Source organism: Sarcophilus harrisii, chromosome 2 (genome assembly GCF_902635505.1).
Source record: "Sarcophilus harrisii chromosome 2, mSarHar1.11, whole genome shotgun sequence".
Classification (NCBI taxonomy): Eukaryota; Metazoa; Chordata; class Mammalia; order Dasyuromorphia; family Dasyuridae; genus Sarcophilus; species Sarcophilus harrisii.
In genome coordinates, this window is record NC_045427.1 from 551,056,226 (window position 1) to 551,074,141 (window position 17,916).

The 17,916-nt window shown below is 36.3% G+C and overlaps 1 protein-coding gene across 1 annotated transcript in view; it reads left to right on the top strand.

Annotated features, from left to right (window-relative positions):
• Nucleotides 1–276: 276 nt before the first annotated feature.
• The window catches only part of ABHD17C (abhydrolase domain containing 17C), an 82,639-nt gene continuing 64,999 nt past the window's right edge, over nt 277–17,916 (top strand). The window contains exon 1 of the mRNA XM_012542024.2: nt 277–964. Within this exon, the coding sequence (XP_012397478.2) occupies nt 363–964 (602 nt within the window). The 5' untranslated portion in view covers nt 277–362. The remainder of the gene's footprint in view (nt 965–17,916) is intronic.

Below are 17,916 nucleotides of genomic sequence, written 5' to 3' on the forward strand. Positions count from 1 at the left end.
GGAAGTGGGAAGGGGGTGTGTGTGTATGCATGTATGTGTGTGAGTGTGAGTAAGTGTGTGTGTGCAGGGGGGCGTGAAGACGAGCCGGCCATGGCCGCTGCCGCCGCCTCCGCCCGCTTTGTGTGCTGCTGCCGCGGTGGCTCCGGCTCCCGCTCCCGGGCCTGAGGCGCCAGCGCCATGCGTCCGCCGCGGGGCCGCTGCTGGTGACCTCCCTCCGGCGCCGCGCCGCGGCAGGTCGGGCCGGCCCGGGCTGAGCTGGCGGGCGGGCCCCGCCTCCGCCCTCCTCCCCCGGGTTCCAGCCACCCCTGTCCTCCGCCCCCTCCCCCTCCGCCGAGCGGGCTGGCGGGCGGCCGTCCGTCCCAATGCCCGAACCAGGCCCCAGGATGAACGGCTTTTCCCTCGGCGAGTTGTGCTGGCTCTTCTGCTGCCCGCCCTGCCCCAGCCGCATCGCAGCCAAGCTCGCCTTCCTGCCGCCCGAGCCCACCTACACCGTGCTGGCCCCGGAGCAGCGCGGGGAGCAGCCCCCGGCTCAGGCTGCGGCGCCGCCGCCGCCGCAGCAGCCGCAGCCGCAGCCGCAGCAGCAGCCGCCCGAGGAGGCGGCGGCGGCGGCGGCCGCCGCAGCGCCCGGGGCGTGCAGCCTGCACCTGAGCGAGAGGGCGGACTGGCAGTACTCCCAGCGCGAGCTGGACGCCGTCGAGGTCTTCTTCTCCCGCACAGCCCGCGACAACCGGCTGGGCTGCATGTTCGTCCGCTGCGCGCCCAGCAGTCGCTACACGCTGCTCTTCTCGCACGGCAACGCCGTGGACCTGGGCCAGATGTGCAGCTTCTACATCGGCCTCGGCTCCCGCATCAACTGCAACATCTTCTCCTACGACTACTCGGGCTACGGCGTCAGCTCGGGCAAGCCCTCGGAGAAGAACCTCTACGCGGACATCGACGCCGCCTGGCAGGCCCTGCGAACCCGGTGAGCCGTCGGGCGGCCCCAGGGCCTGAGCTAGCGAGGTTTGGGCTTTCCCGGGTCGGGGACGAGCAAAAACCAGCAAATCAAACCCACGGGCCGGACCTGGGGCCGCCTCCTCCCTCCTTCGGTGCCCCCCGCGCGAGGCCGCTTTGAGCGCCCAAGTGCTGAAGGCGCGGGGGAAGTCTGTCCAGACACTTGGGGATGGGAGGAGGATGCAGGCAGAGGCGACCTTAGCTCCTTTCATAAAGTGGGAAGGAGGGCTTGCAAGCAAATTTATTATTGTTTCCCCTGTAGCTTCAATCTAATAAGTCTTGCAGGTTCTCGGGTAGATGTAAACTCAAGGATCACTTGCTTTGATACAATGTTAGGGCCACTTAGAGTCTCATCAGTTTTGACAAGATAGTTCTTTTGTGGCTGTTAAATGAAGGTTGCGGAATATAGTGAGTGATGTTTGGAGACTGGGTCTGAATGAAAGTGTTTTATGATTGTTTCTTTGGAGAAGGTACTTGAGCAAACTGCCTCCCTCTTCTCCTCCTTCTCCCCCTCCCCCCCCCAAAAAAAGTTGATCGCTTTCCCAATAATCTTAAAAAAGCTAAGAATCAGGTAGTACATGGAAATCTAATGCCCTTGAAATAGTCCTTTCAGGTAAATTTTGGCAATATTGATGATTCCCTGAATCCACACTGTCCAAGAGATGGTGGTAAATTGATTAGTCATTGTCACCTTTTATAGAATTAAATTACTTTGTGTTTGAATTTGGTGTTATTGGGGAGGGGGGGAATCTTGTGTCCTTCAATTAGCATTCACGTCTCCAATAAGAAAAGACTTGGCACAGTGTTTAGAACTGGCAGGGAATTTGAGTTTTATTTTTGTCTAGGCCACATCTATAAGTGGGATAAACTACTTTACCTGTGCCCCAGTTTCATCATCAGTAATATGTTTTCCACCTACCCTCAGTTCAGTGATGGTGAAGATCATCTTTTGGTAGAATCTTTTGAGGTCCTGAATTTTGTATGTGAAAAGAACTGCTTATTGTATAATAAGTACAGAATTAGATTGCTGTTCCTGCCATCCAGCCTTTATGTTAGGACTGGGTTTTGTTAGGATTTAGATTTTATTCTTGTTCTCTATTTGTGTAGATATATGTGTTTATAAATGACCCTTGGCATCCCTGGATAAATGAAATAGTTTCTCAACAAGGAAGTGTGAGTCCTCATATTTAACATATGTTGTTTATTCATGTTCTTGATGACTGTGTGACATAAGGAAGAACCCTAAATTCTGTAGTGATATAATCATTTGGATTAAGGCTTTTTGAAATGATTCAGTTATGTTTGTATCATATATAACTATGTTGGATACAATCTACAAGTAGTAAAAAACCACGTGAATAATTGAGGGTTTGTAGTTCTTTGCTTGACACACTTGATCATTGTTGAAACCATTGTGTAAGGGCTAGCTACAGCAAAATAATTGCAAATTTTCAATTTTGTATCAATTTGAATGTAGAGTTATTATTTTTTTAATGTTATACCCAGTTATCTATGGCTTGGTTTATAAGTTTTGAGCAAGACTCCTTCATTTCCCATGCTTAGGCTTTTCCCTTCTACCCAATCCTCCATCACAAATAAACTTTATTGCATAAAGTAATATTTACAAAATACTTGGTGATTCAAGGAGGACTCAGGCATTGGTTTACTTAAGGGGATATATATTTGATGTACATTTTACTTATCCTTATAGTATATGCATTACTCAACTATCCAGCTTACCTGGCCCCTCCTACCTTTCAAGTATTATTTTCCATTTTCAACCAAATTGGGCTACGGTATTTAAAATATACCTCACACTATTTCTACCTTTATAGTCTAAACTAATCCTCAACACAATTCAAATCCTCTTTCTTTCAGAAAATTTTCATCATCTGAACCAAAAATCATCTGTTCCAGTTGCACATTGTCAATAACACTCACATGGCACTTTTAAATAAATTACTTCATTTGACAGATTTTAAGAGCTTTCTGTGTGCTAAAGACTATATAGGATTTTGAAGATACAAAGACAAAAAATAATACAATTCCTGTACTCAGAGATCTTTTCAGTTGGGCAAAAACAGTGTGAAAAGTAAATGCCCAATATATTGGGTAGATACAGAATAATTTGGGGGGGGGACGGACAATAACTTCAGGAGACAAATCAGAATAAGCCTTCTCTGAGTTTTGTAGGAAGGTAGGGAATCCTAATTGCTAGGTGATAGTATATTAGAGGTAGAGGGAAGGGAAGGCTTGTGCAAAGGTGTAAAGATGGTGGTTATCCAAACCTTGGGATTGGAGGAGTCAAAGCATTACAGAATGTTAGGGAGTGGAAAGGACCTTAAGTAGATCTTCTCAGCAAATCTGAGGCCAAAGGAGTGAATTTAGTTGCCCACAGACATATTGGTAAGTGTCTGTCTTGTTTGTCCTTCATTTCTCAAAGATAACCATGACATCAGGACAGGACCATGACATACTAGGACATGTAAGTGAACTGAATTTGTGTGAAGGAGGGCTGTGCAAGGTCACCAGCCTCACTTTTTCCTCTGGAACCATCCAGTCTTTAGTGGTAGTTTTATATTCTAAATCAAGGGCTCCTTCCTTTAGATCATACTGTCAAATATATTGCTATGTTTGCCATTATCTAAACATATATCCTCAGAAAATGACATCCTCATCAAATGCCACCCTGAAGAGCAGAAATTTTGCCATATTTCCCATGATGTCTTGCAAAGGGTAGACAATATTTGTTGATGAGGTAGGTAAATAAAACTTTTTAAACTAAGCTGAGCTTTTACAAAATAAATTAGACCTTATTTTACTTCCAGATTTTAAGATGAAAAATGGTAGAACTTTTTCAAAACAAAAATGTCAACCTACAAGTCTTTATAATGCCCAAATATTTGTATCAAACATGATTCATTCCAGTATTTCATATTTCCTTTTATCTTAAATGTATATTTACAGTAAATTATGAAATAATTTTATACCTTAAGAGTTTTAACAATAGCTATGTGAAATTTGGTCCACTAAAAACCAGTATTATTTGGAAATAACAGTAAGAATATGTTTATTGTTAGTTCCTGAACAGCTAGACATAATATTCTTGGAAAAGACACATATGGAGAATAGTTGTATATAACCTCTGAAGAAAGAGATTGAAATAATTTAGTATAGGATTCCTAGGGAAATTAGAGGCAAGAAAAAGGAGGATTTAACAAAAATGGAGCTTAATTTGAGGCATCGGGGTATCAGCTTTATGATGTTCATTAATATATGTACAGTACACTGTACTTAGTACTTTGGGGAATAACATAGGTGAATATAACTATCTGTGCCTCTTAAAGACTTTACAATGTAGGAAGGGGGCTCAGATAGTACTGAAGAACTATAAAACAACAGAATTCAATTTTACAGATGTTTATTAAGTGCCTGCTATATTCAAGTCACTGATAGACACTGGGGATAAAAATAACAACAGCAACAAAAAAACAACCCGCCCTCAGTGAACTTTATATATTCTATAAAGGGTAGGAGATGGAATATAAAATGTATATACAGGTAAGTATAACACATGGTAAAGTGATAAGTGCTGTGCAAAAGGGAGAAAAAGTGCTAATGGATAACAGAGTGAGAAGAGCACTTCCACTGGGTAGATAAGAGAAAATGCAGATGGTGGCATTTGATCTAGGTGTTGAAAGATGGGTAGGATTTTGACAGATAGAATAAGCAGGGTACAGAAAATGGCAGTAATGAAGGTAGCCAGGAAACATGTTTGAGAACTGTCCAGTAGTGCAGTTGAACTGGAGTTTAAGATGTTTAGTGTGTGGTTTGCGAAAAATAATACTGGAAAGGTGAGTCGGGCTGAAGCATGGAAAAATGTAAAAGTCAGATTAGGGAATTTTTATTTGATAGGCATTGGAAAACCCTGGAACTTTAAAAGTAGGAAACATATATCAGAGCAGATTTAATATAAATAAGTTTGGCAGTTTTATTTGTTGTCAGGAGAGAGACTATACAATCATTGGATCAGTTATAAAGTTGTCTTAATTTTCTTCCAACTCTGAGATACATAAGAGATTAACATATAATAAGAATCACTTATATAATTAGTACTCATCCAGTCTCTTCTTGTAGACCTTTAGTGTTGGTAAAACTTGTCCCTCCTAAGACAGCTCATTCTACATTTTTGTACATTTCTTATTGTCAGAAAAATTTTCATTTTATCCACCTGAAATTTGCATCTTTGCAACTTCCATTCATTATTCTAATTTTGACCTCTCAGGTTAAGCAAAACAAGTCTATCTTATTCCATATGACATAGCTATCTATTCTTGAAGTAAGTGATCACATTTTTCACTTAGTCTTGGGAAAGTATACCTAGTGTGTTCAACCAATTTTTGTTTTGTAATGGCTTCTTCATTGCTCTAGCTACTTAATGTGCTGCTTAAGATTGTTGTTGTTTGTCCTTCTTCTCAAAGAAGAAGTGACATAAGGGAGGTGATGCTGTGACATACAGTTGGATGTAGTGGGAATCCTTGACCTTTTTAAGCTAAGGTCTTCAGCAGGTCTCAGTTTGACTGAGGAATAAGATAGGAATAACATTTGGAAATAAAGCTAGGTAGCAATTGAGACAAAGAATCTCCTCTTTCACCAGTCCTTCTAATTGAACACAGTATTTTAGTAGTAATTTCCAGTCCCCTCACTATATTGTTCAGTCATTTGAATCATGTCCCAATTCTTTGTGACCTCATTTGGAGGTTTCTTGGCAAAGATGCTGGAGTGTTTTGCTCTTTCTTTCTCCAATTCATTTTACAGATTAGGAGACTCAAATAAAGAGTTTGAAGTAAGTGACTTGCCCAGATTCACACAGCTGATAAAGGTCTGGGGCCAGATTTGAATTCAAGAAGATGAGTCTCTGTGACTTAATGCTCGACAGTCCTAGAATGTTTTTAGGAGTCCAAAGAAGAGTTTGGAATACAATATCTTAGAAAAAGTATTTACTTGGAAATTAAGAACCCAGGGTTCTTTTTTTGGATACTTGATTTTTGGTGAATCATTTAATCTCTCAGGATCTCAATTATCTCACATAAAATGAGAACAGACAAAATCATATTTGAATTCCTATTCAGCCATAAAATTAGTTTTAGGTAACAAAGGCCAAAGTAATGTGATGACAGCAGAGAGAGGAAGTGGGAGATGAATACAAGAAAACTTATGAATTAGGAATCTATATAACTTAAGAACAAATTGGGTGTGAGAACCAAGGAACAAGGGAAAAAAAATGAATCAACAAGTATTCATTCTTCAGTATTTCTTTACTTTCACCAATATTTGTTCTCTTTTATTCTCCATATCCAATTAGTTGCCAAGTTTTCCTCATTCCATGTTCTCAGCATCTCTTATCTTTCCCCTTATATCACCAGTCCCTCACCACACCTCACCTGGACTATTGTAGTAGTCTTATACTTTCTCTACCACATGACTGTCAAATTGATATTAAAGTGTAAGTCTGGTCATATCACTCATCTGCTCAAAAAACAAAACAAAACAAAACAAAACAAAACCTCGGCTCACTATTGCCTTTGGGATAAAATATAAACACCTCTGTTTGGCCTTTTAGTCTTCAATAAACATTTATTAAGAGCCTTCTGTGTGTTTAGTGCATAGGATAGAACGCTGAGCCTGAAGTCAGGAAGAGCTTAGTTCAAATTTTACTTCCCACTTACTAGCTGTATAACCCTGTACAGGTCTCGTAATGTCTGTTCACCGGAGAAGGAAATGACAAACTAGTCCAGTATCTTCCTAGGAAAGAGTCATGCATAGTATGACATGATCCACTGGGTCATGAAGAATCAGACATGCTGCCAGACACTGGTAACACTGAGGATACACAGAAAGGAAAAAAGAACAAGCCATAGTCTGCTTGAGGAGAAAACATGCAACCAACCAAGCACAAACTTTAAGTGAGATATATTGTAAATAATCAACCTCTAGAAGGCACTAGAATGAAGAGGGATCAGAAAAGGGCTTCCTGTGGAAGGTAGGATTTTAGGGTGGGACATAAAAGAAGCCAGGAGGTAGAGAATGAAGAGGGAGAGCATTCTAGATCTATATGTAAAGGATAGTGGTACATATGTGCATATATAGTGGTACATAGTATTAGGGAAGTTAGGAGGAAGGGTGTCTTTGGAGTGAGAAGATGAGGTCAGTTTTGACATGGTGAGGGCTAAACTTTCAGCTTGAGATGTTCAATAGGCAGTTGGAGATGTGATACTGAAGATTAGTAGAGAGGTTTGAGAGATTGATCAGCTACAAATGACAATTGAATCCATGGGAGCTGATGAGATCGGTGAAAAAGTTTATAGAGAGAAAGTAGTGTTCAGGACAGACCACTGAAGATTCTCAGGTGAGTGTGCATAACTTAGTTGAAGATGTAGCAAAGTAGACTGCGAAGGAATATTCAGAGAGATAGGAAGAGAACTAGAAGAGTGTTCTTAGAAACCTAAAATGAAGATATTCAAGAAGAGAATGCTTAACAGTGTCAGAGGCTACAAAGAGATTAAGAAGAAAAAAGATTGAGAAAAGGCCATTAGATTTGGCAGATTAGATTGTTAGTACCTTTGGAGAGTAGTTTTGGTGGAATGATGAGGCTTGAGGCTGGCTGTAAAAGTTAGGGGAGTGTGAGCAAAGGAAGTAGAGAGCATTATTGTACATGTTACTTTTCAAGCTTAGCTACAAAAAAGGGGACAGATATGGGACTGTTGCTAATGGAAATGACTAATTTATCCTGTGTTACAGGTGGATAACAAATTACTCTTTATCTTTATTCAAGCCAAACCTTGCAATTTACTTAGGTAGCTAAATGATAATGGATAGAATGAATGCAGGGCCTGGAATCTGGGAGAGTTCAGGGCCAACCTTAAGACAACTAACAGCTTTGTTATGCAGGGCAAATCATTTAATACTCTGTTTGCTAAAGTTTCCTCATCTGTAAAATGGGAATAATAATTGGTATCTATATGTCCCAGAATTTTTGTGAGGATCAATTATAATTATATAATAATTGCTAAGTCCTCAGCACAGTGTATGCTAGATAAATGTTAACTATTATTAACTTAATTTATTGTCATATTGATTTGTAGTTAGCATTTTTAGAACTGTGTTATTAGTGTGAACAGAACAAAGTAATCTGTGTTCATACAAGGAGAATTTTTTAGGGTTAGGGTTTTTCCATTGCAAAAAAATATTAGTTATTAGTTAGAAACACATTCTTTTGACTGTATTGAAAATGACTCTCCTTTGGCAATGAATCTTAGGATTTGTAACAAAATACTTTGTAGCTATTTTATATTTAATTTTCTATCTACAGATTGTTTTCTTTGAGTGGAAAAAAATTTCTTCAATACAGGGATCATTTAATTTTTGTCATTGCATTTGCAGCTCCTTTCACCATGGTTAGTATAAACACAGACTTGATAAATGCTGTAGAATGAATGATTGAGTGAGGAAATTAATGCTTTATTTTGTCATACTTTTTCATCTTTTGACCTTTTTTTCCTTATATTTATATGATTAGTTATACTAATTCTTTTCCTAATTTTTGAGCTATCTACATTCCTGGTATGCCTCTTAGGTGCAATGAATTATTTATAGATATATTACTGTAGGTTTATATTTTATTTATACATTTTTATCTATTGTCACTATTTAGTGAGTTTTTTTTCTTTCTTGTTCTCTGTTTTGTTTCTCCCTAGTTTAGATACAGGACTATATTTGTCTCTTAGAAGGAGTTTGCTTTTTGTCTCTACTTTTGAAAATAAATTGTAATATATATATATATTATATATATGTATATATATAAAATTGCTATTTGAGTGTTTGATATAAATCCATTCTAAATCCATTTGGCTCAGGGTTTTTCCTCTTACCTCACTCTTGTAATTCAGTCACAGCTTGTTCAATTTATTTTTATAAGATTGGATTAGGATATCTATTTCTTGTTTTTCTACTTTAGGTAATTTTTTTAGTAATACTCATCAATTATCTTTGTTTTTGGTTTCGATTGTCTGTGATTGCATAGTTTCAGAAAATTCATTTTATTTCCTTTCTGAATTTACCATAATTATTTTTTATTTGGTATTTTACTTTTTCTTACTAGGTTGATTAATGGCATGTCGATTTCTGTTTGTCTTAAAACTAAAACCTTTAAAAAAATCAATTATTTAGTTTAAATTTGTTAGTTCATATAATTCTCTAATTTTCAGTATTTGTTGTTTTTTGGAGCTGCTAATGTGTTTTTCTAATCTTATTAGTTACATATTTAATATATTGACCCTCAGTATTTATCAACATAATTTTCAAGAAATAAAGATTTAATTCTTGAGAAAATTTTAACTGCATCCAATAAATTTTGGTATGCTATTGGGTCATTAGCATAATTATTTTTTCTGTGGTTTCTTCTTTGGCCAGTCAATTATTCAGTATATTGACACTTAGTCTCTTTTCAGATCTCTCTACCTTTTATGAACTTAATTATTTTGCATTATGGTCTGTAACAGATATGTTTATTTAATCTACCTTATAAATATTCTTTAATGATTTTTTGTGTGATTTCTTTTTGTAAAGGTGTTATGGGATGCTAAGAATATGTTTACTCTTTAACACTAACATTTAGAAATAATTTTCAGTCAATCAAATGTAGTTTTTCCAACAATTCATTTCATTTCATATTTTTCTTCTTGCTTATCTTTCTATTGGAATTACTCAGCTTTTTTCTTTTTTTGTGGGGGGGGGGTGGCAGTTCTTTTAGTTTTTTAAGAGCTGAATAGCATCATAGATCTAGTGCTGGAAGTGACATCAGAATTTATTTAGTCCACCCTTTAGCCTACCTACCTTCCACCCCTCTTTATTTTACATATAAAGAAATTAAAGTGCTAGAGGTTAAACAACTTGCCCACAGTAATTTAGGTAGTAGGGTAGGCATGAGTCAGTCTTTGAAGTCATGTCCTTCTATTACAAAGCCACTGCTTTTTTAGCTATACTGTACTTGACACTATGTAATTAGTGTATATGCATTTGATAATTATTTTTTTTTGGTCTATAGAGCCTTTAAGCATAATAGTTTTCCTATTTGTCTCTCTTGACTTTGTTAGAAACTTGGACTATCTGAGATCATGATTGCAATTCTTGCATTTTTAAGGTTGCATGTAGTGTGATTTTGTTCTCTCTCTCTCTCTCTCTCTCTCTCTCTCTCTCTCTCTCTCTCTCTCTCTCTCCTTTGTTTCAAATGTATATCTTGTAGGCAGTAAATGATTGAAATCATTGATCTCAGATTGGAGAGGATCTTAGTGTATATGAGAAAATTGATTCTGAAAGAGATAAAAATGAATTGTCAGGGTCACAAAGGTTAGGTAAGTCACACAGAAATTGAATTAAGGTCTTCTGACTTCGACTTCATCATATATTGCATTGTGTTGCCTTTTTCGGTTTTGTTTTCATCACATATAGTATAATAAAAAGAGTACAACTGTGGATCAAAGGGACTTGGATTTAAATCTTATCTCATATACTTGCTACATTTGTTACCTGGACGAGTTATTTAATATTATTTTATTTTATTTGTTTGTTTTTTACTTAAACTTCTTTAGCTGTGAAATGATGGAGTTGGACTAGAGAGTTACTGATGTCCCCTTCCTGCTCATCCTCTATGATCTTATGTTTAATATTTCTCTTTATTGGGGAAATCTAATTCCTACATTGAGTTTTGTGAGAAATAACACCATTGGACTTGGGAGTGGTGAAATTAAGTCTTTAATTACACAGTTGCAGATGTGGGTATCCTATAGAATAGGACTGCTTGGAATCAATACTTGTCCTTTTTTCTATATCAGAAATATAAGTCTCCCTTGATGCCCGGTTGGCTGAGTACTAGAAATCACAACTTATCAGGAGTGTGAGTGTAAATCTCCTCCTCTGATTACATCTTTGTAATTCCTTGGCATTCATCTTATTTGGAAGTAGTTTAATCCTTCCTGTGAATCCCTTTTGACTAAGTACGATTCTAATTCCCCCTTGTGAGTCTAAGTCTCCTCCTCTGATCACAAAATTATCTGCCTCTGCCCCACCATGTGTAAGTGGTTATCCACCTATTATTATATTTCATAAATATTTCTTAATCTAAATCTCTTACATTTTTTTATTTTCTCGGTCCATGTCCTAACCTCCATTTCTTAGGATTCAATTTATTTTTTGAGTTTAAAGTTTTATTACTCTATTTCTCTAATTCATTTTTCATAACTGTGAAAACTAAACCCCCATCCAATTCTCATATATCACAATTATTTTGTTTTCCTTCCATTAAATACTTAAATCTCTCTATTTTCATTTACCTAGAAAAGATACTTAAGAGTTAGGTGGAAAGAAAAAGAAGTGATTGAAAGATTTTGAGGTGCAGGAAAAGAATGTGTCGAGAACTTAGAAATGATGTCTGTCGCTAGTAAAATAGAAACAGTAATTGCCTTTATGCGACTTGAGGGCTAGGGTCTTGTCTTATCCAAATTTTTTGTCTTTTCCAGGGATAGGGCAGTGCTTTGCAAAAAGCGAATAATAAATTTTTAATGACTTCAATATGCTGTGACTGAGTGGGGCTTACTTAGTTTTGTGCTTGAAAATGTTTAGAAATAGGCCTTGTGATGATGATAATAACAGAGTTTATGAGATGAATAAAAGGTTTGTAGAACATCAAGAATAGCAATGAGAGGCCAGTTATGAATCTTTACAGTGAAATGTTATGTAGATTTATAGCCAGAAGACCTAAATTCAAGACTGTTCTTACATACTAGTGGTATGTATTCATTTGGGGCAACCACAAAACCTTCAGTAAAATAATACTTTACCTACCTCACTGAAAATCAGATTAGGTAATGAATGGGAAATTGGCAATTATGAAGTTTTGGGGAGAAGTTATAATACTAGACTAATCAAGTTTATCTTTAATTTTCATTTTTTTGGATATTCCCTTCAATGATACATATTTCTATTTTTTGTCCATGTCTTCCTATAAGTTTGATGTCTACCTGGTATATCTCTAGATTTAGTTCTTTGGCATCAAGAGCCTACAGGTCAATTCTATTTATTGTCTAAATGTTACTTTTCTTTCTTTCTATATAAATAGTGACTAGCCCATCTTTTTTAGTGTCCTTTTTCCCCCTCATGATATCTTTTTTAAAAAATCTCATTTATAATGCCTTATTTGTGATGTTTTACACTTAATTCATACCCATCTTGACCTCCTTTCCATTGCCTAGGTGATTTTCAGTTTCATTTCTTTCTTTTCTTTCTTTCTTTTTTTTTTTTTTTTTTAATAACTTATTGACAGAGCCCATGACTGGGTAGTTTTTTTTTTTTAAACAACATTATCCCTTGCACTCACTTCTGTTCCGACTTCTCCCCTCCCTCTCTTCACCCCCTCCCCCAGATGGCAAGCAGTCCTATACAAGTGTAATATGTCGGAGTATATCCTAGATACAATATATGTGTGCCGAACCAAACAGTTCACTTGTTGCATAGGAAGAATTGGATCCAGAAAGTAAAAATAACCTGGGAAGAAAGACAAAAATGCAAACAGTTTACATTCATTTCCCAGTGATCTTTCTTTGGGTGTAGCTGCTTCTGTCCATCCTTGATCAATTGAAACTGAGTTAGATCTCTTTGTCAAAGAAATCCACTTCCATCAGAATGCATCTTCATACAGTATCATTGTTGAGATATATAATGATCTCCTGGTTCTGCTCATTTCACTCAGCATCAGTTCATGTAAGTCTCGCCAATCCTCTCTATTCATCCTGCTGGTCATTTCTTACAGAACACTAATATTCTATAACATTCATATATCACAATTTACTCAGCCATTCTCCAATGGATGGGCATCCATTCATTTTCCAGCCTCTAGCCACAACAAACAGGGCTTCCACAAACATTTTGGCACATACAGGTCCCTTTCCCTTCTTTAGTATCTCTTTGGGGTATAAGCCCAGTAGAAACTCAGTTTTATTTCTTTGGAAATGAGGAATGAATGAGTGAGCGTTTATTAACTGACATTGGGTTCTAGTGTTCTATAACTCAAGTCATATTGGTATTCATTGATATTATTAATATTAAAATGAGAGGTTTATAGTACATTAATTTATAGTAACTTTATAATTGGCAAATTTTTGTGACTTTAGCAATATTAGGTACCCTGGGAAGTTATACAAATTCTGGAGGTTAGTCATCATTGAGGAGTTTTTGAAAGATTCTACAGTGGTAGCAATCATATTATTGAACTAGCTAATCATATGTAGAGACCGATTAGGAAAGCCAAATGAAGCCTGAAGAGGTGTGATGAAATAAAAAAAAAAAAAAAAAAAAAACTAAGAATGGAGTTGACAAGAACAGGTAGCGTAGGAGTGGGAGGATATATAAATAGAATATATATAGTTTCATCCTCATCTCAAATATAGATGAAGATGAAAACGTGTCTTAGGTTTGTGATTGGTTACAAAGTATTTTACAGTATCTCATATGATCCTAATAACTTGCATATTCCTAACAGGTTGACAGTTCAAATATTATTTACCTTGACTTATGAAGAAACTATGGCTCAGGAGATTAAAGAACTAGTCTAGTGTCTGAGCTAGTAAGTATTGGAGCCTGGATTGTACCCAGGTCTTTGGACTCTCTAGTCCAGATCTCTTTCCAAGTGGGTTTATAAAGGAAAACTAAGTTGGTATAGAAAGGAGAAGAATTAAGAATATTAGTGCAGTAGGAGAGCTCTGAAGCTTATGATATATATTATATTTGATTTGACTAATAGCTAAACTATGAAGGGTAAATATATTTTGGAAGTATATATTGTAAGATGTTTGTAGACAGAACACTTTGCAAAATCAAAGTATATTATTTGAGGTTTATTTTGTTATTACTGTTATTGTTATTTCTATTTAAATACTTAAAAAGAATCTGCCTAGAAAAACATCCTTAGGTGCTAGTACCTAGTTTGTAGGTAGAAGTAAAGGGTTTTGTTCTCCAGAATTAATCACAATGTCACCAAAAGGGCACAGAATGTATAGTGAGAAGGTACCATCTGATATAACCTCTTCCTATTACAGATAGAAAAACTGAGGTCCAGAGAGGTAAAGTGATGTACCTGATGTCAACCTGAAACCTAGCTCCTCTGATTTAAAATACAGTTCTCTTTCTACTATACCAAAAACAGTGAAAGAAACTGGAGATGGAACCATACAGAAAAGGAGAAAAAGATAGCAAGAGAAATTAGAAAAGGCTAAATATGCTTATTTTATAACATTACTTCCTAAACTCTGTTTATTTTCATTGGAAATGAAAAATTTGAAGTAGGATTTTAGATAAATGAATATATTCTTTCTGTTTTTTTTAACTTCTTGTTTCTGTGATTTATAGGCACATTATGGGAAACCCATAATTTATCAATGATATGACTATAGTGGAAGATATTTTGAATTTTGGAATATGAAAATTGCCCTTTTTCAGTTTTAAGAGCTTATAGAATATTATTACTGCTCATTGGTCAATTTTCATGGTCTATAGAAGACTTTGTATTCTAACCTAGTGAAAATTGGGATTATCTTTGAAAAGTAGTATGTAAAATGATCATATTTCAGATCACCAGTGTGGAACAGGAAGGCCAACTTAAGGAAGAAGAAAGTGGGGAAAGAGAAAAGGTTCAAAAGAATAACTTACCTTTGCCTTAATAAATGGTTTGTAACAGCTGGCTTCTGTGTAACTGAATTTAAGTACAAGGCTAGAGTTGAGAAGCAGGTAGAGCTGGGTCCTTTAGAGAGTGGTGTCTTTGAAGTTACTAATCATTTCACAGTGACCTAGGCAGAGCTCTGTCTGGGGTAATAGTAATCGGAATATGCAAAGCAATTTATTGGTTGTTTGGGAACTAGAATTTGGCCATTTGCTAAATTATCTAATTTGCTGAAGATCAACTCTCCTGGTAAAAGGTTGCAAGAAGAATGAGTAAGCATTAAAGGAGGCAATTCCCATCTGATGCTTTCCTTTTCTTTCTTTGTAGACTTTTAACACCATATAAGTAACACTTTCTTTTGTAGAATTTCAGGGAAATGAATATGGAGAGAGAACTTATTTTGTAGTTTATGCATGGCAAAGAGATTCTTTCTGAAATTTTTACTTATAGCATCAAGGAACCCAAAGTTATAGTATTTTTATTTAGTGTTGGGCTAATTTATTTTCTTTGTTTAGACTTATGCTTTGGTACTTTAAATTGCTTAGCTTTTAATTTTAGAAAGGAAAATCACTTTGCAAGTCTTTTCTCTTTATATCTTATCTGATCTCAGCTTTTTTTTTTTTTTTAGGGAAGGCAAAGGTGATTTCTGATGAGAGATAGAAACCTGATCCAGAACAGAATCTGGGGTGACCTCTGGGGATAAGAGGGTGAAACCCATTTAGGACATCTGGTCATCTTAACATTAATGAGGTTATCCTCAAAAAGCTACAGTTAGAGCTGTCTTTTCTTGAAAGTTGACCAAGAAATCAATGCTCCCATAATATCATTTAGCTCAGTCCCATCTTGAGTTTTCAGGGTTTTGTCATAAACTCTTTTTTTTTTTGGTCATAAAAAAATTACATTTAATGAAGGGTCATGGAAGCATAGATTAAAAATTGGAAACTAAGTGATCTAGTTTTTAAAAATTTTATTTTTCAAAACACATGCAAAGATAGTTTTCAGCATTTATTTCTGCAAGATTGTGTTCCAAATTTTTCCTTCTTTCCTCCCTTACTTTCCCCCCTCCCCAGGATAGCAAGCAATCTGATATAGGTTAAATATGTGCAGTTGTTTTAAGGATATTTCCAAATTCGTCATGCTGTGCAAGAAAGACCACATTCAGTCTTCAAGGTTCTGTATCTGATTTCAAATAGCATTTTATGATATTTGATAAAAATTAATGTTTGATTTGCTTCAGAATGTTAAATGGTGAATTTACATCAAATAATTTAACTATTCTAACAGGAATATCTGTTCCTTGCCAAGTTACTAACATAAAAAGAACCCTCCTCAAAGGCCATTTACAAAGAGCTATTTTTTCTAAACCAAGAGTTCAGAGAATTCGGTGAAAAACAAGATATCCCAATTTCTGTGTTAGATTTTTAGATGACTACAATAAAATTTTATTTACTTTGAAAAATACTAAATAAAATTCTTTAAAATCAGGTGCTTTTTAGGTTTTATACTTTAATTATAATTCTGCTTACTATACTTGGAATAATAAAATGAAAACTGGATAAAGAATGTTCCATTTGTACTGTGATGAATAGATTCTATGATATTTGTGCTAAACTTAAATGCTTTGTTTCATTAAGCCCAGCACATGTCAATGCATCTTTTTATGGCTATAAATATCACTTTTTCCTATTTTTTTCTTTTCTTATTTTAATACCAGGTTAGTAATATTGCTTATCTGTTATATATGAAATAAAAAATTTAAATGTGCTAATATGGGTGATAAGAAGAGATAAGGTTCCTGTTTTTCCTCTCCTGAGGAAGTTTTGTACTTTATATCCAAGATAGGTAGAAATCAATGATTTAAGAGGGAACTTTTTTTATTTTTTGATTTAAATTGTTGGATTAGAGAATTAGAAGATTATAAATCTAGAGCTGGAAAACACCTCTGAGGCCATTTAGTCCAGTTCCATAATTTAAAAAATGAAGAAACTGAGGCCACAGAAAGTTTAAGATTCTTGACCAAAGTCACACTAACAAGGGGAGCCCCGAAACTCTTTCTCTTTCTCTGACTTTGGGAAAATGCTAAGCTCTCATCTAAGAGACCCACCAAATAGAATCAAGATAAAGTGGTTTCATTCTGTTATCTGGGTGGGTGGGACTGGTTGAGTCCAGGACCACTCTCACTTAGCCTGAGCTGGAGATTTCTATCTAATTCTATTGAGTTGGAAATTAGCCCAGAGACACTCATCCAGTTCCAAGATTTTCTATTCTGATTCCGGCTCAAACTACTCCCAGCCCCCACCAAGAGCTGTCCCCAGCTTCTAACCAAGGTTTCAATTATAAAAAGAGGCAACTTGGGGCTCATTCCTTGCAAAAGACCTAACATGGCCATGCCAAGGAACCTCTCTCTCCCCTTGGCATAAGTTGCAACCCTCTGTCTGCTGAAATTATATTCTCTTTCAATTTTATTCTTCCTTTATTTCTCTCTCTCTCTCTCCTATTTCCCTAACAAGATCTTCACTTTTTCTGCTAAAAACTTTATATCCCTCTGTCAAGACCTTGCCAACAAGGAATTCAGTCTTTCTAGTAAAGGCTGACTTCCCAATGCTAACAATAAACTTTTTTTGCTAGTTTAACTTTTCGGGTTTGTAAATTCATTTACAAAGGGTTTGTGTGGCCAGAAAGGGGTTCCCACAACTTCCTGTCCCAATGCTGAACCTTATCATTTGGAAACACAGCCCAGAACCTCTTCAACACAGGTAGTAAGCTTTAGGAGTGAGGTTTTCATCCTAAGTCTTCAAATTAGTCAGTACTCATTCCCCCTATACACATACAAAGAAAGGATCGTTTTTGTTTTTTTATTGTTTTTAAAGAAGGTTATAAATCATGATGGTGGTCAGAAATCATATAATAGGGATTATAACTTAAGCTATACCTTCATTCTGATGATTACAGTACTCTATAACTGCTTTCTGGATGTGTTTCTTTGAATGTTTTATGGTCATCTAAAATTAGTCATTTATCTTTCTAAACTGATTTACCTTTCTCTTTATTCTATTTTTAAAAATTACATCACCATTCTTCTGGTCATTCACATTTTAAAACTTTTTTTTTTAATCTTTCTCCTTCACTCTCTTATCACATCATTCACATTG